General features: G+C 40.8%; 2 protein-coding genes and 1 long non-coding RNA gene across 8 annotated transcripts in view; 2 read left to right on the top strand and 1 right to left on the bottom strand.

Annotated features, from left to right (window-relative positions):
- e2f8 (E2F transcription factor 8) overlaps positions 1 to 1,219 on the top strand; it is an 8,837-nt gene extending 7,618 nt beyond the window's left edge. For all 3 annotated transcript variants that reach the window (XM_064336209.1, XM_064336207.1, XM_064336208.1), the window contains exon 14: positions 188 to 1,219. In XM_064336209.1, the coding sequence (XP_064192279.1) occupies positions 188 to 397 (210 nt within the window). In that variant the 3' untranslated portion in view covers positions 398 to 1,219. The remainder of the gene's footprint in view (positions 1 to 187) is intronic.
- The window catches only part of LOC135255268 (uncharacterized), a 27,592-nt gene extending 3,944 nt beyond the window's left edge, over positions 1 to 23,648 (bottom strand). The window contains exons 1-3 of one of the 2 annotated variants that reach the window (XR_010330135.1): positions 23,592 to 23,648; positions 12,594 to 12,804; positions 11,422 to 11,594 (exon numbers count right to left, since the gene is read on the bottom strand). This is a non-coding gene — a long non-coding RNA (uncharacterized LOC135255268). Of the gene's footprint in view, positions 1 to 11,421; positions 11,595 to 12,593; positions 12,805 to 13,194; positions 13,736 to 23,591 lie in introns of those variants that run through there. The other variant, XR_010330136.1, reaches the window with a different exon arrangement.
- On the top strand, positions 1,995 to 6,932 carry LOC135255266 (cysteine and glycine-rich protein 3-like). Of its 3 annotated transcripts, none has more exons than XM_064336212.1 (6): positions 1,995 to 2,093; positions 3,283 to 3,420; positions 4,090 to 4,261; positions 5,335 to 5,464; positions 5,921 to 6,014; positions 6,696 to 6,932. In XM_064336212.1, exons 2-6 carry the CDS (start codon positions 3,309 to 3,311, stop codon positions 6,767 to 6,769), a joined length of 582 nt encoding a protein of 193 aa, XP_064192282.1. In that variant the 5' UTR covers positions 1,995 to 2,093; positions 3,283 to 3,308; the 3' UTR covers positions 6,770 to 6,932. The 3 variants fall into 3 exon arrangements, with proteins under 3 accessions (XP_064192282.1, XP_064192283.1, XP_064192284.1); XM_064336213.1 differs by having other exon boundaries at positions 2,003 to 2,093; positions 3,268 to 3,420; XM_064336214.1 differs by having other exon boundaries at positions 2,063 to 2,093; positions 3,252 to 3,420.

The raw sequence follows: 23,648 nt of genomic DNA, 5'->3' as shown, positions 1-23,648 counted from the left end.
GATGAAATGCAAACAGTCACACAGTCCGCCCTTCTCTTTTGATTGATGAAGTGTAAACGCGTAGCTGGCCCTTCTCTTGACCTCTCAAACTGTCTAAAGGAATGGTGTAAAACAAATTTGCATTGGCTGACTGTAACAGCTGAGGTGTGGCTGCTGGACAAACAATGCTGTGCTTTGTCTCCTTAAGCCTCTTATGGCCACACCCAAAGGGACCCAGCCCATCCAGCAGAGCTTCTTCCACACCCCGGGCTCTACGCTCTCCCCGCTGGCTACCGTGGTGTCCGCCGCCAGCCAAGCCACCTGCAAGACAGTTTACATCCCTCAGAGGAAACTTGAAATCAGCACTGAAGACACCTTGAGACAAGAGCCCGTGCTACTAAACGACCTGTATCAGTGAGCCTTCCGGAATGTCGAGCAATAAAAACCTGTTTGGTTTGATGCTGTCCTCTCTGTGTTACTGTGGTGTGGCTCAGTGGTTCGAACACTGCCACGACGCAGACAGCCATACAGTATTCAGACCTGCCAACGTGTGCATTTTGCGTACCAAGTATGCATTTTGAGGCCAAACTATGTGGATATGTTAGTTTGTAAGAAACTTGAAATTTGATGGGTCATAATAATAGGAATGTTAATTTTCTGTCTGGGTTTTTACTTTTTTTTTAACGAAAATATGCATTGTTTTTCAAATTTATTTACAATGAACATATTTATATGCATGTTTTTTATTTTATTTTTTAAATCCTGACCTGCAGCAGATGAAACCATCCCCTTGGACTGTAAGTGTTATTTTATAGACACATGTCAAGTGGAGTTGAACATGGTCCTCGCATTAAAGTGCCATAGATGTGTGTCACACAAAACTGTAGTGGGCATCTGATTTAAATTCTGCATGTTAATAAAATTTTTTGCACATTTAACATGTTAACTGTTACCTTGAAAGTATCTTAATTATATGTAATAAAATGTATAAGAATGTGATGAATATCGGGTAGATCAGGTAGTTAATTTATAGAAAAGAATGTCTTTACATTCAACAAAATAAAATATTGTTTTTACATCTGTCTAATAAATGGAAGTAAATTATTATTGCATATTGAATGCCACTGAATGTGGATATAGAAATGAGTTGAATCAATTCTGTCTTTTTTTCTGAAAATATGTCAGTATGAAAAGACACTGTAAAGTACAGATTCAATAAAATCTTAACATGGTGCTGTCACTTGGTTGAATTTAGTCACTTAAGTTGGTTAAATTTAGGTTCAGAAGACTGTATGCTATACAATTGCTTAGCACATTCTCTCAATCTCTATAAGCCTGCTTAGTAGGAATTGCAAATTGTATATGACAATTTTGAGGGTTGTGAATCCTTTGGTCCATAGGTCAGATGAATTGAAAGTTTTTTCATTTGTGTTGTCTGTTTAAAGTAGACAAAACACATCAGTTTTGTTTGCAAACATTTGCAAATTGGTAAACAAAGCCTGGCGTGGTGTTTGGGTTAATGGCCATTTCCTTTTTTGAGAAAATTAAATCTGGAGTTAATTCAGCAGTATGATTTTATTCTGAAGATTTCATTTCATTATGATTAATGTTTAAATGCTCAAGACACCAACCTGACCTGGGGTTTGTCTTAATTCAAGGCTATTTTGTAAAACAATGCATTGGAAAACATTGTCATTACATTGGACAAATAAGATTACTGTGATGCCCTCTTAAATTTCCCTGCTCATTTAATTTGCATGTTTTTCTTTTTATCTGAGGAAGAGGTAAATACACTCAGCTCTAACATGCCATTTCATAAACTACTGCAACTGATTTTTTTTTAACCTGCAGCCATATTATATTATTTATTATATTAATAATCATATTAGGTACAAGACCTCTGGTTGGGAGGAGGTGGTTCTTTTGCCATTTATCAGTGAAGCTCTTTGTCAGAGGTTATTTTTGGAGGATGGTATAATGTCACCCCTGCAACCTCAAGCTGTGAATGAATGATTCCCAGTATATAAAGACCACAACTCCCATTGAAACAGTCACATTCACAGCCACCAAACTACTGAGGAAGACCTTGCCAACACATCTACAGTTCTGGTTAGGTAAGTGGGCCATGAAAATATTTTGTATATAAGTATTAGTTAGATATTAGTTAAATATTAGTTAAGCTTTTACATAGAATATATAAAACTAGATGTCAGAGCAGTCCAATAAGTTTTTAGTCAAAGTGTTGTCAAGGTCATTGGATATAAACATGTGACAAAGCACTTTCATGGTTTTCCAGCTTTAAAATCTTAATGTGGTATGATTTGTCTTTGCATGGTATGCAGTTGTTGCATTACACTTGGCCTCGTAAGTGTTAATATTGGAAAATTGTTCCAAAGTTGCTTGCTGAAGGGAAGATTACAGGCATGTCATTTTATTTTTGCTTTATGAACTAAGTTTGCAATGAAGAACATCTAGAAATATGCATATCATGGTATTACTTCGTATCACTGGGCCCACTGGTCATTACATTCCTTACTCTAAGAAGGCCATTTTTCAAAAGAATTAAAACAGTCTTGCCCAATATGAATGCAGGAGCAGTGCTGGCACGCACTCACCAGTGGTCTAACTAAAGACACTATTCCCGGACCCTTATCACCACATTCCAGGCATGTGAGACAATGCTTAATGCCACTGTAATCAAAGGAGGGAAAATTCTATCCTATCTGTATGCTGCCCAAACTCTTATCACTCCTTTAGGGTGTGGCTCTACATCCAATCAATACGTGCACAATGGGAGGTTCTCCTTACTGTATTGTAATTGTAATTGGTTGTATTACTTAGTAGCGTACAGCTGACATTGCCTAGAATTACATTACAATCCATGGATTTGGAATGGTAGACCATGGATCTTCATTTTATAAAATGTCTAGTCGGGATGCTGCTGTGTCACAAATTGAATTTTATTCATTTGTCTAAATGATAGTAAATAACTAAATATATGTTTGTAAAATATGAGTATTACCAATAATATATAAAAATAACTTAAAACCACATGGCAAGGACAAATATAATTTTTAATAAATATTTCTATTTTCTGTCCAATTCACATGAGGAATGTACAGCCTTTTTAAAGATCAAAACCCACAAAAAACTACAAATTATCACTCACCTCTAAAAATAGCCAGGACAGGGTTTGATAGAAAATAGATTTTGTGCTGTTTATTTTGCTGTACTAGTTAAGCTATGTAATGAGATTTAAAGTTTGGCTAAAGTTTTGTTTTTAAACAGCTGCTCCCTGAACAGACTCCCATTACAAGCCCATAGTGAGGATGCCAAACTGGGGGGGAGGAGCTAAGTGCGCTGCCTGTGAGAGGACTGTGTACCATGCGGAGGAGATCCAGTGCAATGGCAGGAGCTTCCACAAACCCTGCTTCATCTGCAGTGAGTGACCATAGCATCTGGCCATAGTCATTGTGGCCACTAAATCAGCATGTCATGTGCCAAAATCATAAATGCACATATTTGAATTGGATGACTTAGTATGACTGAATGACTTAGTCAGCATGAGAAAATCTACTACAGTAAAATTATGCTTTTTCTTGAATCTAAATTAATGGCACCATTTCATTTATGCTCTGGGAAATTTTAAAGACCAAGAGAAAATTGTTCGAAAATCATGATAGCAACCATAATTCATATGCATATAAAAACAATTTCGGGAAGTTTTTCCAACAGTTATGACAAATTGGAAACTCTCCATCAGCCTCAATTACCCTACCTAGCCTCAGAGCAACAGAAATAGGAGATGGATGAATCAGGCCTGGATCCACTCTTCACAAAGGGTTGGGAAAACTGACAGACCTGCCAGGATGACAAGTGTTTTGTTGACGAGAATGTGTCACTATTCTACCCTTAGCCTGGACTGTCCACTTTCAAGAGTGCCGTTGACGGGCATCATGCTGCGAGTGCACAGATAAACTCACAAGATGAAATGTTCCCTAATAAACCACTGCCATTCTGAAATGGAGCCAGGCTCAATCTACAGCGTAGGACTTCATGACCACTTTCAGAGTTTCCACTGGAACTGTGTCTTTGTATTGTTTGTTCCAGTGGCCTGCAGGAAAGGCCTGGACAGCACGACGGTGGCAGCACATGAATCAGAAATCTACTGCAAAACCTGTTATGGGAAGAAATATGGCCCCAAAGGTTATGGGTATGGGCAGGGGGCTGGGGCTCTGAGCTCTGACCCCCCATCAGAAAACATGGACATCCAACCACAACAGTATGTATACCATTATTACCTTTTTAAGACCTATTCAGCCCATCTAGGGTTGTAATTTACCAACAGAATAAACCGTAGCCCGCACCCCAACAAGCCTTGTGGTCCACCCAGGCCCACATTTCACCATGGCCCATGATCCACCCTGGCCCACGATCTACCATGCCAACCATCTACCCGCACACATGATCCACCGTAGTCCACGATCCAACCTAGCCCACAATCTACCATGGCCCTTGATTCAACCTGGCCCACAATCCATCCTGGTCCGTAATCCACTCTGGCCCATGAGCTGCTTTCTTAGAACATTTTCAGGTGACCTGGGGCTCATTAATCCTCCTATCAATAGATCAATCAATAGGGCCAAGGGGTAGATTATATTCCAGTAGGTGAAATTAGAAAAGATGAGAAACTTTTCCATAAAGTAGGTATCTAGTTATTTATAGTTACTAAGCAAAAATATGTGCAGAAGCACCCAGAAACATATTGTATTAAACTAATGTTCACTGAAAGACCATAAAGAGCAAATGGCTCTCCAGCAAATATTTACCTATTACAAGATTTGCTCCTGAGAGGGTGAAAATCCACAAAAAAATTTTACCAGTTAGACTGGCCAAATATAATTGCACATCAAATTTGTCAACTGTCTAGCTCGATAGCCAACTAGCCATTCAATTGACGAAGGAGAAGTGTGATGGAGACAAAGTGTTAATTTTAAGAGCATATCAGGCTTACCCACTCCACACAATAAAAGCAGCATGAATATGTGTTCAAAGCAGTGGGACATGGCTACCTGCCATCCCTCTGCTCATTGTTATCTTCCACTTCAACATTCATGCCAACTCCTAGTAGTGATGGTAAATTAAAACGCTAAATCAAATGACCTTCCAGTAAAGGTGTCTCTGAGCTTATTATTTTATGAGAATAAAAGTCCAGCAGATTCCCTTCAGTTAGCCATAGACCATGCCAAATGTCACATATCACTATGGCAACTGCTCAAATCATCAATATGCTTTAACACATCCGGTGAATTAAGGGATAGCTATATTTTCTCTTTTTCTGACACCTCTACACAGGCCCAAACCTCAAGGGCCATCGACAACTTCCAATCCCAGCAAGTTTGCTCAGAAGTTTGGGGGGTGTGATCACTGCTCCCGGTGTTCAAAGGCAGTCTATGCAGCAGAGAAGATCATAGGGGCAGGAAAGGTAGTTGCTCTCATCAGACTCACTGCCCTCCTAAAACCACTTTTTTAAGCTGGACCACAATGACCTAACAAATATATGTATGAATTGCCAATGTTTCTGCATATGGAGATATTCAGAGTGTATGGTGGTCTGGTCATTTGTATGAGAAATATGATATCCAAGAACACAGGAAATATTTCAGACACTAAACAGTGTTCCATACCTCCTCCATTTCGCATGATCATTACTCAGGTGAATGGGAAAGAGCACTGATATTGCAATCATCTTCTCACAAACTTTATCTGGATTTTCTGTCCTTTCTATAAATTAGAAGTCACTAATTTGAAATTACAAGCACTGACTTCAGTTGTTTGGCAATGCAACATATGAATAGAAGTTCATGCACAGAAAGACGGAAATCATGATCAGTTTTCCTCTTACGAGTTTTCTTACGAGTGTTGTTGTGTGCATACGCAGACCTGGCACAAGATGTGCTTCCGGTGTGCCCTGTGTGGCAAAAGTCTGGAGTCTACGACCGTGACAGACAAGGATGGGGAGATTTACTGTAAAGGTATGAGGTACACTGGTGACACGACACATTGCTGACTGCTGCTTGTCTTTTTTGTAAGCAGACAGAGACCTTACATGTCATGTCTCTTGTCATCTCCCTCCACCGGTCACCAGTTGTGACCTTGAATAAAATGCAAATCTCTGGTCCTAGCCAACAAGGTAGCAAGAAGAACCGTGCCCTCTTATTTTCTTATTATCATCAAACATTGCACTCTAGTCAGTGTAATCCCTTCAGTGTCTCTCTTTCAGTCAAAGCTCTATTTTGGCCTCCCAGTAGTGGAATGAGCTCCCCATGGCAGTCAGGATAGTTGACCTAATGTCTATCATCCACTATAGACTGAAGACTGAATATTCACGAAGAACCCTAATCTCAGAATTCATCCCTGGATGAATACCCTTACTTTTGCTTATTTATCCCCATACCTTCAAAGCCGCCATTTGCTTCTCTTCTTCGCACTTAATGTTATGCTGTTAGTTCATGTAATGAGTTATACTACTGGGTGTAAAACTAATGACCTAACTCAGCATCTCTGCTCTTTGCCACCAAACCATTGCATGCACACCCTTTTAAATTGCTCGGAATAAGAGCATTTTAAATGCATAAATACAAATGTGAGATTGGGAAGATCAGAAGTACTGTGTAAGCCATGTTTTTATTTTTCCTCTGCATCTTTCCTTTCAGTTTGTTATGCCAAAAACTTTGGCCCGAAGGGAAGGGGTCTGGGGAATCCGGGAATGATGGAAGAGAAAGAGTGAAAACCAAAGGAACATCATTCTTTCTCTTCTGAAGCCTGACACTCTACAGTCCAAGAAGGCATCTTCATATATGAAATTTAACTACCCTTATTCACCATTGTGCATTACAGATATCTTAGACCATTAAGTGAAATAAATAGAAAATTAAAGTGTACAACATAAATTAGTTTTGAGATGTTTCTTTATTCCAAATGAAATAGTTGCTTCAGCAGCATACCATGAGAAGAAACAGCTGTACTATGGGTGGCCTAGCCATTTGAAAGGTCTGCCATAAAGGAAATACACTATATGACCAAAAGTATCGGGACATCCCTTGGTCTGGGCGTGTTTTTCATGGCTTGGGCTAGGCCCTTTAGTTCCAGTGAAAGCAAATCTTAATGCAATGACATTTTAGACGGTTCTGTGCTTCCAACTTTGTCGCAACATTTTAGGGAACATTTCTGTTTCAGCATAACAATGCCACCGGGCACACAGCAAGGTCCATATAGAAATGGTTTTGTCGAGATCGGTGTGTAAGAACTTGACTGGCCTGCACAGAGCCCTGACCTCAACCCCATCCAACACCTTTGGGATCAATTGGAAAGCCAACTGTGAGCCAGGCCTAACTGCCCAATCAATGCCCGACCTCTCAAATGCTCTTCTGGATGAATGGAAGCAAATCCCTGCAGCAGTGCTCCAACATTTAGTATAAAGCCTTCCCAGGACATTGGATGTTGTTATAGCAGCAAAGGGTGGACCAACTCCGAATGCCCATAATTTTGAATGAGAAGTTGGATGTCAGGTGTTCACATACTTTTGACCATATAGTGTAAGTATTAATTAACAGCTGTATTTTATCACTTTTAGTCAAGACCATTGTAACCATGTTTTCTGAAACCTAGTAGATTTTAGCCCACAATTATGAATGATAAAGACATTGGTGGTTTTTCTTGTTGTGCATTTTATTTGTCATATTAACTTGGCAAGGCTTGCCCTTCAGAAAGATAGAAATGGCAGCTATATTTCCATTCATTATTAATCAGACTCGCTCTGTCCTATAAATAGGCATGGCCATTGCCCAATTAAAATAAACAAGACTGCAGTAATTAATAAGTCCATATCTGTATCTGAAAACATATGCACATTTTCATTAATTATCCAAGGTCCAGGACTTGTGTGCTACATCAAAAAAGTCTAATCACCACTACCTTTTTCCTACTTCTTTATCTGTTCACCTGTAGGTTAGCACTTATTTGCAACCTGCTTGCATGTGCATGTGTGTGTTGCCTTAGCATGTGAAGATGAGGAGAAAATTTCTAGAAGAATTTCCAGGAGTGGCATCCCACATTAGTGATTTCATCAGCATGGGTACTTTATGGCAGGAAGCCCAATTTTTCCTTCCCAAATAACGACTGCATTCTCCCTTACGGGAGAAACCCCAAACTGGCTGACATTTTCCACCAAAGGAGAGCTGACTTCAGCATTTTTCAGATACATGCTGGCTCCAGTATGCAAATGCATTTGGGCTGCATCTATGCTACTTGTCAGCATGGTGAATGGGGAAGTTGGGGGGATGAGTCAGCTTGTCTATCAGGTTGGCTGAAACACTGCTTGTTGAGGAAGCCATTCTGGTGAGAGCTACAAGCGAATAGCAGGTATAAAGCAAAGACACAGCTAGTAGCTAGCGAGAAATATGATATGCTGTTCCATTTAAAGCTGGGCTGTGGTTAAGGAGTGCTTATATTTTCCTTGGACAGGCTTTTTATGAAAATGCAAGAAAGCCCCAGACCATAAAGGGAACATCACTGATAAATACTATATGAAGTTAGTTTTGTGTGTGTAATAAAATATTGTCGTTTAATCAATGCCAATTTCCCATTACCCTACCAACTGTCAAAATAAACAAGATAAAACACTTATTTTTCAAAGTAGATGAAAGATTGAATAAATGTTTTTCAAGTTTAAATTTTATTTCCTCAAAAGAAAAACAGTATAATATAATCCATACATTCAAAACCTGAACACACAGGAATCTTTGGTTCTGAAGGAGCTTGGTTTAGTGTAGATAGTAAAATGCACCCTATCCACAGGCATTTAAAAACTACTTGAATTGGAAAAAAGTTCTTAGCAGGTCAAGATCAGTTCATTCCAGATCATTTCTCCCAAAAGTGAATGGAGTTTGCATCATAAGCAGGAACAAATATATCAATTGTATATCAATGGAAATTCCTTTGCACTATTAGTGATGACAGCTAGACTAAGATGCCACACTGCCATATGCATGCTGTATGGGATTTTATTTACTTTTTTATAATCCGACAGCCAAATCTCATCAATCATATCGTAACTTTTGCAACATGCACACTGTTGTTTGTAATTAACTGACACATGCATTGACATTATAGTGGACGCGTGCACACCCAAGAGCACACACAAATTCCAAATTTGGCTCAATTGCTGCTGACTCCACTTGAGGGTCTCCTGAACCATTGGACACTTGTGTGAGGGACCTATGGCCACCTGGGCTCGTTTTCAGGACTTGCTGATGTGAGGGCTGCATTAGTGTACCTGACTGTATGAAAACCTTCAAGACAAAGGAGCTTAACGATGTCTTAAGATTGGTTGGGTGCGACTGGTCACCTCTCAGATTACTAAATCACCAGAGCAGGTCACTTGAACATACAGAAATATGCCTGATATCTGACTGGAGAGGGAACGATCCCAAGAGCTAATCTGGGGCAACGTGTTCCCCTCATCTGTCACGCTAGACCCTTTTCACAAGAAACAAAGTCCCTTATTCTTAATTACATGTGGATTCCATCAAATGTTGTACCATGCTACCCATATGCGAAATAAGTAGTTGGCCCTTGACCCTTGCAATATAAATCTAAATGCGGTCATAAATCATAAATTAAAATGTCAACACAACATCTAGGCAATTAAGGTTGTGACACAAGACTGGTATGTAGCAGAAACACACAGAGAAAACAACTGATTACAAAGATGAATCCTTGAGCTAATTTGATTCTTCTTCTTGTAAATAATTTACTTTAATAACAAAAATGCCTTGCATTACAATATACTCACTTTGCAAACTCTATTGTCCAGTGACTCAGTTGGTTGAGATCAACCAGTTTTAAAAAATAAAGTGAATTTATTTAAACTGTTTAGGACTTTTTTAACCATTTTTACCCAAATTAAAATTATTTAATTTATGTGTGGGTATATCATCCTCTAAACTGAAAATGTTAACTAAATGTTTTGATAAACTTTAAATAACACACGTAATGATAATACTCAACCACTAGATGGCAACATTGTTCAATTCTTGCCTAACAATGCAGGTTACATGGATGGCCAGGAGGTGGCAGTGGCATGAGGACAAAGCTGTCAACACATGACAGTATACAACCAACACAACTACAAGTAATAAGACAATAAACATGAACAGAACCTTTCAAATCTGTTATAGATTTTATTTTTGTTCATTAAAAAATAATATGGTAGTGTCATTTGAATAACTGCACCAAGTTATCTAAGTGAAATCTTGCCCTGTTTGCTTATTCTTCTCTAGGATAATTAACAGTACAGGGCCCTGTTTCACAAAGCAGGATTACTGAGTTAGCTGGATAGAGTAAAACCTGATACCCTCCCAAATTTGGAACATGGACTAAAGTAAAAGCAGCTGCTCCAGGTTTTACTCAGTGCAGCTATCCATCTAACTCAGTAATGCTGCTTCGTGAAATACCCCTAGTACTGCAATTTAACTGTGTAACCAAAGCAGCAATGCAGATAGGAAAGGAAAGTTTGGCCAAGTGAAAGTGATTATGGAACTAGTGGTAAGTGATACACCAACTGCTGGACCATCTACAGAAGTTAGGAAGAGTAGGAGCATGAATTATGAAAATGGATTTGTATGCAACTTAAGTGATTATAAACACATTTGAAATTCACAACTGAAGTATTGGTTAGAAATGAGTGATCATGTGGACAAACAGATAATGTATATTGTCCATTTTTAGTGATTAAAATACATGTTTTTTTTATAACTGGAAGCACTTTTCATGGTTACACAGTAGATGGCAATCTACAGCTTCCAGTACTGTCTGCATCATAGGAAACAAACAGGTCTTTGATATAATTAAATTCCATTAGAATCTCCCCCTATATCTCACTCCATCTTACGGAGAATGTGTAATCTTTTAAATGTGCCAAGCTCAGGCGGTCACATGGGTCCTTTCCCATCTGTGGCAGTACGTCAATGAGCGACAATACACAAGCTGAGCTCCCTCATAAAGAGATGCAGTTCCTCTGGCCAATTCAGTGTTGCTTCCCACAGACTGAACATGGTAGACCTCATAACAAACCAAGGGAAGCAAAGGGTTTGATTCTTAACACAAGGGCCTCTGCTGGCAATGTCAAGAGGTAAGTCAATTTGAAAACATACTTGACCTGTTGTCAAGTATGGTATGTACATAAAGCACACGCTTCAGTGAAGTCACACAAAGTTATCTGACACAAAGATGCTCAAAAGATTCACATTGCTAAAGGATATTAACACCTTATGGAAAGCCTGAATTGGTCTTTCCATATTGGCTCAATGACAGCAGTAGAGCATAGCCTTCTGGGAGACACGTCCAGCGCGCTCACCACAGTAACACAGGGTTACTCACCTGTGACACATGAAGAGATGTTGGTGTGCTCCCCCGCTGCCCATTCAATGGTGGTTGCATCGCGTATGTGTGTCACTGCACAACTGATAATAGAAAGGGTTCCAGATACTGTACCTCCCTTTTTTACAGAAGGTTCACCCAGGCCCCGGCTCTGTTGCTCCAGAAAGATCTGCCTGATGAAAATGAAAAACAACTGATGAGAGAGATTTATATTTTCCACATTGCCAATCAAACATTGGATTACATGCTGTCCTAGCTCTTTGTAAACATTGACTTGTTTTTCATACAATTCTGTATGAACTATGAGAACACATGCTAAAAATATTTCAGCATCAAAATAAATTTCTTGTATGGTCTTCATAAGAACTGAATTTTAAATAATGCGGGCACATGCTAAAAATATTTCATCATCAAAATGTATTTCTTGTATGGTCTTCATAAGAACTGCATTTAAAAATGAATCTTATTGGCAGCAGTACTGTCCTGTTGTACATGAGCACAACTTTAATCAATGATATAAACAGTAAACATTTAGATTTGCTTGTAAATGAGCCCCCTGAAACTCAAAACAAAGGATCACTAATGTTGTGCATTCAATACCAGGCAGTAACAAGAAGCCGTCTAATTACTTGTCCTTACTGGACCCCTTAACAAACTGTATCTGCATTTTTAATGCGCTCCCTCAAACCTACACAAACCATTTAATCTCATTAGTTCTTAATTGCAACATGGATGGAGGCAATCTGTTGCTGTGGCGTGCAGGTCTCTTCCCCCGTTACCAGCGGGCAGGGGGTAACGGGTCCCTGGGGCCTGTGTGCCCGACCCCTGACCCCACTCTGTCTGTGCATGCTTCCCTGTCTCTTCCTCTCCTGCTCCCTTAATCGCTCTCTCTCTCCTCCTCTCCCTCCCCCTCTCTCTCTCTGTGCTGTCAGCTGGCAGAAGGCCTGCTCGGCATGGCTGTTTAACAGGGCCAGTGGAGCATGTCCAGCGGGGCAGAAGGTTTGCTGGGCCAACTTATCAACGGCCAGGACTTAGTGCCAGGCCCCGACGCGGGGGAACAGAAATCAAAACAAACCCAGTGAACAGTAACCCCCTCCCTAACTGCACCACCCGTCTTTTGTCAGTGCTTGTTTGTGCACCCTGTTAGGGGTAAGCGGGCGGGGCCGAGGCACCTCTGGAAAGGAGTCGCTGCCCACTGGCACTGTCGCTATGCGCAGGGGTCCCCTGAGATCAGAGAAGCGTTGCGTTACTGGATCAACTGGGTTTTTTTCCCTCTGTAGTCCAGTTCGGATCCCACTGCTCCACTGATGCCCAAACAACAGGGCACCAGTCGGACCCAGACAGATGGTTCGGCCGCCCCCTCTTCTGTCCCCATTCATGGAGCTGTAGATCAGCAGGGGCAGAGAATTACAGTACAGCAGTAGGCTACACTGATTCCTCCTGCCACAGACAGACTGGCAGATGATGCTAGAAGGTGACACTGACATAGTGATACATTAATATAGCCTGTGTGCTCTTTATTCTGAGCAAAGGACTGCATACAGCTTTGTCTGTTAACACTTCTCATTTCATTCCCATTTGCAAGTGTAAGTGTAAGCCAGCTACTGTAGATGACAGAGTGACCAAAATGTTGAGCGCTGCACTCGAGAAGACAGACTCCAGAGATTACTCTGGAACAACATTTAAAAAAAAAAAAAATCTATTTTTCTTGACCTTTATATAAAGCAGCTGGTTGGGCTGTGGACTAAATGATCCAAAAAGGGTTGTACTCACAGTTATTAAAATGCTCCTTTGCCAAGGCTCATGCTAAGACGGAGTGTTTATCAGTTGATTTACAGCCGCTGCTACTGTAGGTCTGTAGCCTACTCCTGCAGCCCCCGCCTTGCTAGATATGAGCCTTAAAGAAAGCCAGACTCTGGCAAGAAGGTACCAAAATGTTTCTTTCTCTGGCCCTCTCTGTTTTCATTTTCTGAAAATTGCCAGGCATGAGCCAGAGACTGTGAGCGAGCTAGAGAGACACAGAGCAAGGGCGCAACCTTGGTGTAAAGACTGGGACGAGGGGGGGTTTTCTTCAGCCAACAGTTTGCGAGCTGGAAGCTTAAATCAGAGCTGCCTTTGAAGACTCTAAGAAACATAGAGACTGAAGAAGAACCACAAGAGTATGTTAAGCAAGATTAACAACAGCTTTCTGACAAATTGAATGAAATGCATTTTACATTGCATCGCAGTAGCGTAGCCTACGGTTTGCGAGTGAAGCCAACAGGCTATAGACCATATACAATAGCTAGCGAGTTAGCTAACTTCCTGTTACCCATCATCTTGCAAAATTGTGAAATTGTGCTCTGGATTTTCAGTCGATTGGCGTTTCACGAACAGCTTGTGGTATGCAGGCACACATTTCCAAATTCATTCGTTTTCATTTTTAATTGTGTAAATTAAATGTTACTGTCTGCATCCAGCTTTCGAACTCACTTCTGGTGATGTTGAAAAGAAGTCACTCACAAAAGCTTGACACTACAATTCAAAGCAGGCTTACCGGCCAGAGAAGTATTTCCAGCCCACTGTACTACTGGTCTCTCAAAACCCACCCACAATTGTCGACTGGGGGTGCGACGAGTCTGACGACGAAGCAGTGGTTTTAAATGAAAACCTTTCCGGTTTTACGGAGAGATAGGTTACATCATTTATTTCACCGTGCACTTATGCGCACGTTGTAGGCTGAATTTTACTTGCCCCAAAAACAGGGCATCATGTCGCTTTGATTTTTTTCAGCTGAGATTTCATTTCTATGAAGCCTACTTGGCAACACTGATGATACCAGGGGAAACCGACTGAACAGACAGGAAAACTATTGTAAATGACATGCCACTGACCAATAAATGGTCGCTATTTTGCTGGTGAAACGGTCCATAGCCACATAAAAAATATTATCTGTTGGAGGTGACAAATCAGGTTTTTCTTAATATTGCGTGGGACATGTCCCTTGCTGAAGGTAATGCCTCTGTATGTGTGTTTGTATGTGTGTGCATGTGAAGAGATGGGATGTTTGATGATGGGGCCTGCCCAGACACAGTTGTGGTATTACCCTCTTGAGTAATGGGGTGATGCTGGATTAGAGGCTCTCTCCCAATTCCCTTGTGGGCCATCTGTATTGGGGGGTTGAGTGAGGCTTTGAAGATAAATACAGCTATCTGTTGTCAGGTGAACACTAGGCTGTGCTTATAGTCATTGTGCAGATATGAAATGGAAAAGAGGGAAGGAACTGACAGATGGAACATTTCTGGTTGTCATCTGACCTTTGATGTGACTCAAAAAATTGCAGTTAATATTTAGCCCTAAGAGGCCCTGCACCTATTATCAGATCCCTTGAGATCAACCAGAACCATTACTCAACTGCTCCTCTCCTTCCACTGCTATCCCTGTTCTACCCTTCCTAACCCATCCTCTAAACACTGAATCCAGCATCTGCTTCTAAACATTTCTCCCCATCACACTTCATTCTGTAAAGGGGGCTGGGAAAAAAATAATTCATCTGATAATTATAGACTGTGACTGCTCTGGTAGTTAAGGAGCCAGCAGACTGACAGTGTCGCCCAGAAGATGAGAGGCCTGGAGCTGTCCTGACTCCCTCTCTGACTTCCAGGCTGTGTTTCCAGTGGAAAGCCCCTGACACAACAAAAGGCTTTTGAATGTCGTGATCAAGCCAGTCCTGTCAATGTACGTTTACGTATAGCAATAAGTATGAAACAAAACACAAGCAGCTTGTGCCTAAATGCCTTGTGCAATAATTTCTAGTTTGTGCAATCGATTGATGATTGTGTTTTGATGCAAGGATGTCATCGCCACAATTTCCTTCCTTCTCTGTAATCCCACGCCACAGGCGAGGTGACAAATTATGAACAGACCAGTATAACACCAGCAATCTGAGTCCAAAGTGCAGGGTTCAGTCCTTTCATTACTAGATGAATGGAGATCTGCGCAGGCAGGCTTCTTCCATTCCCTTTATCTACTTTGGGACACTGTTTGATGGTGCGGGACCATAGGTGTCTTTTCCCTCATCAAGAGAGATATTCACAGAACTTCTGTCTTAACACCACCCTGCACCCTCATGCTATAAACCCTAGATGACATCCAGACAAGATTGTTCAAGACTTAACCTTGTTTTTGCTAACCAAATAGGTTGTTCGCTTGTCTAAAATATCAGAACAAAAAAATCCATTAAAACTTTTACATTTTAAGTAAAAATGTACAATTTTACAATTATAATTCCTGGCTGTATGTCTTTGTTTATGGAGACACCATGTGCAAGGCCTGTGGACACATTAAGAGAATGACAATGGATATTTGTGTAAAGGAGTGATTGGCATCTTTCTGGAAACTGAAGACAAATTCCATGTGGCCAACTACCTTTTGTAAAAGTGAGACATACATGGCATGCCAATGGAGCTCTGCCCACCGATTACACTAGAGAGAATATCCATAATTTTCTGGTCATGGTTTGGTCGTAGTTCAACTTAAGTCACTGAAAATATTTTTGCTTCTCTCATGTTGGTTGGGCATCTTGTGACAAGACCATATGTTCTTGTTGCACCCTTAAAAATTCTCAGACTGTACTTACCCAACTGCATACTTGAGTGACATATAAGTGTATGCTACACAAGTTACCCGAGAGTAGGGCTGCTGTCAAGCAGATGATTAATGCTCAGGGGAGTGGGAGTCTACAGTGAATCCTTAAAGTCATTGATGTTCAATCCAGCTGGGAGAATTGGGTCACAGAGTTCAGCCTAGCAAGTTCAGAAGCATGTTTTATCAGTTTGCGTAAGTCAATTTGGGATGTTATTTTTGGAGCTCAAATTTAAACCATGTGCTTCCTCTGAGCAAAAATTAGGAGCAAAGCCTATTCAGTATTTTGAGTTGGGATACAAAAACTAAGGCTATGGTTATGTATAGGTTATATCTTCAAATGATTATTGTTCTATTGCCACCTGAAAGAGATCTAATTCACAAACTATATTTTAATATGCTAAATAACGGTGACACTTTTCTTTCTTTTCTTAAACAATAAATTTGGCACCCAAAGCAGCACTGAGCATATTCAATTCCCACCCCAATTTGGTATGGCCAATTATTTTCAACCACAGCTATGTACATGTGTGAACCCCACTGCCAATTCGGGAGTGTAGAAATCCACAGTCCTCCTCTGAAACATGCGGTGTTGCAGGCTATTTCTAGTCACACTGCCGACTACAGCTCATCTCCCACGGAGAGGAGTCGGAGGAAAACCATTTATATGGGGCTTTGACTGCAATCAGTGGTTCTCCTCCAAAATACATGGTGTTGCCAGATGCTTCTTTTCACACTGCAGTCTACAGCTAAGCTCACATAGAGCGGAGTCGGAGGAAGACCTTTCATATGCAACTTTGGCTGCAATCTTCAGGTGCTCTTTCAACCAGCAGGGGTCACTAGATAGCGATGCACACGGAACCCTATCTGAGTGAACCCTCCCATTTCCATGCCAATACAGTCACCGATTGAAAGTCGTCCTATGGAGCAACAGCCATAGTTACCACTAGCACAGTCCATATATGATCCAAGGCATGGTGCCTTAACCGAATGAGCCACACAGTAGCCCTAAATAATGGTGACTTTAAATAAATGTAGGACACACAATGGATTGAGTCCACAAAGACTTACTTTATGTGCCAAAGTATAATTTTGCAAAGGCAGTAAACAATCATGCATCTTTGTTTAATTAATCTGTGGCCAGACTACACAAATCATTGCATTCTGAGATCCATGGATGAAAAAGCCAAGTCTCATTATTTTTTTTTTTAGAAGCTTGGCTGGGAAAACTTCAGTATTGATCTAGAGTTTACCTTTTGTCAAGACTAGGAGCTTATTTTTCATTAGAGAAGATTAATCACAGAGTTTGTGTAATTAGCAAAGAGCCCACTCAGATTAGTGGTTAACTCTGCTGAGAAACTGCCGCCTTCAATAAAAAGCCTTGTCTGCCAGACAGAGATGGTGGAATTAGCACACAGGCTACATTATAAACAGCCTCCTCCCTCAGCCACCAGTCCTACAGTATATGACAGAGCCAGAGCCCATAAACAGAAAGCTCCTCAGTGTAGTCTCACTAAGTGCCAGATGATCCTTTCAACGAAAGCCCCCCATCATTCTCTGGGATGGATCCTCCAGGCTGCTGTTTTGTAGATTATGCAGATGTGTTTTCCCTGCTCCCTTTTGACTCTGGGCTTTCAAGTCTGGCCTGCCACTGAAAGAACCGCTCTTAGCAACACAGGCAGCCAGCGAACCTGCCTCTGGGTAGGGGGAGAGCAGCACAGGCAAGCTCTAAAACATCATAAAGGCCCTTTTATGGGTTTCATCAAGCTTAGCTCTGTATAGTGGAAGTGCAATTAAGCACTTAAACGCCAGTGTAGGCCTGTATGGGCTTTTACAGCCAAACTCGAAGGCCCTCATAGGAACCAGAAATTATTATACGGTAATGCAAATACTGCTGGGACTGCGGTAACAATAGCAGCTTAGTTTGACAGAGCACACCTCCTGGGTGCTACCTGCCTGTCACTCAGCTGGTTCTCATCAGCATGCCGACGTTCGACAGCTGCCGGAGGTTATATTTGGTGGGAATGGAGCAGAATGTCATTTCACCGCATTCAAAAAAACCCCCCAAAACAATAAACTAAATCATCACTGGAAAACATGCTTATTCTACACATTTATGAATGTATACCTACATAGTGGGTGTACATTCATAAATGGGATGGCTAAGCTGACCCCTCAATTGGCCCCAATCTGCAGTGCATCACATTGTTATATTGGTGTTATGTTGATGGTGAGATTAACCCACCTTGTCTGGGGAAACAGATTCACTTTGATTTAAACAGGCAGTGCATTCACGTCCTTTCATGTTGGACCCTCAACTTCTGCCTACTTAAGAAAGGGCTCTAAGTCCAGGGAAAAAAAACTGTACCATCGGTGAAAAGGACCATTTCTATGGGTACATGATATTGAGTGATTCCTGCTAACTTGAATGTGTGAACATCAAAGGGTGCAGAATCGAGTCAATGGCAGGTAAAAACATCACCACATTGTATGGTATTCATCAGTTTGTGGCACTATGTATATAGCAATAGTGATTTTGTAGCAAACAGTTAAGAAAAATAAAATATAAGAGCGATGTTTTCTCAGTGTACACCAGACAAGCTCCGCGCGATATTGATGGGTACATATTTAATTCATCTAAAGGCTTTTGTTAGTTTCACTTTACAAGCAGTCGGTGGAATTACATATAAAATTGATTTCATTTACATAGTTAATTTCCTGAGTTTGTGTTCGTGTGTGGAGTTTGCATTGTGTCCATGTGAGTTTTTTCTGGGTAGTCCGCTTTCCTTCCACAGTCCAAAGACATTTAGGTAGGCTAACTGCAGACACTAAATTGCCCATAGGTATGAGTGTGTGAATGGTGTGTGTGCCTCGTGATAGATTGGCAACCTGTCCAGAGTGCATCCTGCCTCCTCCCTGGTGCACACTGGGATAGGCTCCAGCACCCCCATGACCCTGGCCAGGATAAGCAAGTATAGATAATGGATGGATAGTTAGTTCCAAAACATTTTTAAGGATAACACTTCCTAACTTTTGTTTTCAAACCAAACTTCTGAAAGTTTCCCATTTCAGTCTTTCTGAGTCCTTGTATTGTTTGTTGTAATAGTCTGATCTAGTAAATTTCCTTTGCTCACCCCCACCACAGCAAAATATTGCCTTCTCACATCATGGATCACCTGTACCACTACAAAAGCAATCTATTTGCTGTTATGTCCTGGATGATAGGGGTATGTAAGCAAGCCATCCAGACAATTGGAAACAATGCCTCAGTAACCACGTGCAGAAAAAAGTGTGTAGGGTGTCATGAGGATGAAAATTCCCCCTTGGCACAACATGTAGAGCTACACCACAATATCTGTAGTCCTTAAGAGTGCTAGAGATATGGGTAACACTTTACAATCCCGCACAAAAATAAGCATTCACTTACACTTGAAATAATGCGTAAATCATAATGAATGAAGGTATAAATCATGATGAATGAAGGAATAGACTAATGCTTAACACATCAAAAAGCATCGAACAGCCTCCAGAGCCATATATGAATGGTCATTAAAAATGGGCATTGTTATGTATTGATTCCCTGTTAACATATGGTGTAAATTACTACTATGAATTAACGCATTAATGAACAGTCTCTTGTAGATGTAATCAAATGGGCTATATGGTGCAAAACTAAGGGATGGCAAATTGCATATAGAGATCACAGAGGGGGGTGGGGTTTCGTAGTAATCACAACCCAGGGGAGGGGGAGGGAGTGGTCAGTCAGTTTGTTGAAATTGCAGCAGCTACACACATGCAGTATATCAGCTGTTTTCTCATGTATGGAAACTTCCATTGGCTACACAATTTTGGTTGGATCCCCATTCGATTAAAAGGCCCAACTTTGTGTAAGGGCATGGGTAACAGTTGATAGCGACCCCCCTGAAACAGAACAAAGAACAGGTATGGCCACTGCTATGTGCAGCCCTGGTATGATGATACCTGCGAACAGCATGAGGGGGGCTAGGTGCTCCCGGTTGACCCATTTAGCATACTGGAGGACACCCGCCGAGCTACCAACCATACGTTGCAGTGTCATGTGGAGGGCAGCACACCAGACACTTCAGCCTTCTCATCAAAGGCACATAAAGGCCAAAATTTCCATCTCCATTCACCCTCTGTGCCCTCATAAGGGCTAGGGTAGGCCTAGACCTGATGCAACCATGCTGTTATTTCGAAATACTGTAGAAAGGCCTACTTGCAGTGTCATGATGTGGGCCTGTGCAACAGACATAAGGTAATGCCAAGTGTTTACCCCTGTCACCAGCTGGACAAAATTTTGGTTTATACCTTTTTATTTTACACCACATACCTAATTTGATTAGGACTACACTATAGTGAAGTCATCCCTCAAAAATATAAACAAATTAGTCAAATGGCGCAAAAAACTAACTGGCATTAATGTGAAATCAAAAGGCTAGTATCCATAAGGCGTGGAAACAAACCAATAAACTGTGAATTCGCTGAGCATATTTCAGAAAGCTCATATAAATACTGAAAAATTATTTTTATTATGAATTGGTGAAAATCAGTGAACACCATTTGTGTGTGGTGCACAAGCCAAAGTTTAATTTTGCTTCTGAATAACAAACCGACTGAATCTACTGAACCACCTGATATGCAAATTGGTGACATCAGGTTGAAATGACATCAGTTTGGTGACATCTGGTTGAGATGTGCACACTTATTTCCATTGTAGAACCCATGTTTTCTGAAGGGCTTAGCAGAGTGAAATAAAATCACTGAGTTGGGAAATTCATATTGGGTTATATGTCAGCAAAAAAGATATTGACAAGACTTTACACATCACCTTTCATCCCTGCGAAACTGGGTCTTCAGACAGTTTTAGAAGGTTGGATGTCTGGAGGAAGCAGTATACAGAGGTGGAAAAAAAAGCTGTGTAACTAAGTTGTGCTGCACTTGTTACGTTTGGAATTCCTAATACTACAATGTAGAGCAGTGGTCTCCAACCCTGGTCCTGGAGAGCTAGAGGGTCTGCTGGTTTTTGTTTTCACCTTAAAATTAGCACCCAATTGAGACCCAAGACACCAGGTGAGTTGAGTTAACTGTGTAATCATCTGCTCTAATTGATTCATGAAGTGCAGAGTCACTATGAAAACCAGCAGACCCTGTAGCTCTCCAGGACCAGGGTTAGAGACCACTAATGTAGAGTGATCCACAGCCTTATGAAGGCTTAATGCCACTATTTAATCCTCCCTGACAATGTGGCAGATTCTTAAGCCTCAGCAGCAATCGTATATCAGCCCAGTGAAGCTGATAATAGTTTTGTTAATACTATTGAATTTAGTTGGAAACTTTTAATGATTCTTTTTAAAAAGTCTGCATTCACAAATACTGTTTGAATTGGATCACTCTGACAAAATCTTAATAATAAAACAATAATATTAATATTAAAAAAAGAGCTGTTTAGTCTGTTTATTAAATTCAGCATGGGGGGGGGCTTTACTTAGGAAGACACACATCTGAACAATATAACTAGAATTTATGTACAAGTAAAACTGAAAAAATAGGTCTTTTTCCCTAGTTGGAAAACCTCACTGAGGAGGTGTAACAACAATGTCTCTCCCGGGATTTGAACCCTCATGGCCCTCCGGCCGCGAGTTCAACAAACATAAGGGCCGCTTCTCGGCAGGATTACTTTCTGTTGAGGGGGCGTTGTGCTCTCGCCCAGCCCTCCCCCTACGGCATCCCTGTTCTTTGATGCGCGAGCTTGTGCAGGAGGGGAAAATAATGTAATTTTGATTATAAGCATCTTCCAGACACTGGTGAGGTTAGGGCTCCAAGGGTCTGTTGTGGGAATTTCATATGTACATTTGACAACACCCCTCACCTCCGGGTGCAAGTTGCTGGGTTTCCATGGTGTCTAACAGACAGAGGGAAGCGTGGCTATCGCATAACCTCCCTTCAGATTGCTTCAGGGATAAAAAAAAAAATTACAACAAATGTGGATTCCCATGAGAAATGAATAAAAACCACTTTACGACCCTTTAAAGAAATCAGAAAAAGGCAGGTTAAATACTCAAAAGATACAGAACTACCTCGGACTGAAAGAACAGTGCCCAGCAGACAGCTTTTCCAGAAAGATCTGTTTGCATTTGGTGTTTTGGGTGATGCGGGGCTTTTCCTATCAGCTGTAGTCTAGAGATCCCTGACCCCAGCATGACCTCGGGGCCCAGTTACAGATGAGCGTCATGGAGCACGCTCTTGACAGCATGACTGCTACTGCCCAGTCAATCAAGACATAGAAGAACATGGAGCCATATGTTTAGCCTGCAATGGAAATACATTGCCCCTATGTTTATATGGTCATTCGTATTAGCTTTCTCTAGCCATTCACATGAGTGGGGAAAACCCCTTGTGCTCAGTCACACATCCTCACACAATGAGTTTATATGTTTGTAATCACTGTAAATAAATTCAATTTGAAATATAATGTTAAAATACATTTTTTGCATTAATTTTACAATCCTAAGGAAAAAGAGGGTAAGTAATAATTGGAATTGTTTATTTTTAATTATGACATATAATGATCTGATGAAAGGCACAAATTAAGCTTCAGACACATTGATTGGAAAGGTGGCATGGTTCCAGAAAGGGTGGGGAGAGGGGGTGTACTACTGTGTGAGGCATTTAAACTGAATTGCTTCAATTCCCAGCTGTGTAAATGGATGCAATTTAAAATAATCTATTTAAAAACTTGTCTTGGTTACAAATTTTGTATTTTCAACTGTAAACGGTATCTCTACTTTATCTAAAGGAATGAGGGAATACAGTGTGAGCACATCAAAGCTCTGCATTATTTCTGCATATCCTATATCCTAATGAGAATAAATGTGAAAATGTACACTGCAATCAGCAATTCTAGGGTTTCAAGCACAGCTTGCACAAATAGACTGAAAAAACATTATGGACTACAGACAAGATGGACGAAGAAATACCCATAGGTTTCATGAGGATTGGACAGACGGTTGGTAAGTTATAGCTAAATCTGTGGCAGGCCATGACCATTTTAACACGTTTGTGAATCAAGGACATCAAAATTCCAGCACCTTTGACATGGGGTCATAGTGTGACAACTGAATTTCCATTTGTGGGAACATAGGCTACAACTCCTCCTGATTGCACTGACTGCATATTGTTAGTTAATGGATATCTTGGAAAAGGAAGCTTTGGAAGTTTAACCAATAACACTGTTTCTGTAACCTTCAATTCCTGCAAAGACATTGTGTTTTTTTTTTTTAACTTTCGCGTTTTAACTATCTGCTTACGGCGATTGTTTGGCACGAGTACGCCGCTTTCATAAATGTAGTGCGCACCATTTGTTTTTTCGGTTTGTCAACTCAAACACATTCACTACTGTACATCTGCTCACCACCATAATATACTTCAAATCGCTTAAACATACACATCTGGTTTCAAACATTGAATTGATTTATTTTAACATACCATGTTCAATAAATGCAATTTTAGAAGTAGTTGCTACTAACCGTGGTTTATTCCGTTTGTTCCATTTTCAAACGGGAATGACGAAATTCGAATGTCAC

The sequence above is a fragment of the Anguilla rostrata genome, chromosome 5, assembly GCF_018555375.3.
Source record: "Anguilla rostrata isolate EN2019 chromosome 5, ASM1855537v3, whole genome shotgun sequence".
Lineage (NCBI taxonomy): Eukaryota > Metazoa > Chordata > Actinopteri > Anguilliformes > Anguillidae > Anguilla > Anguilla rostrata.
This window is presented reverse-complemented; position numbering and strand designations above follow the sequence as displayed.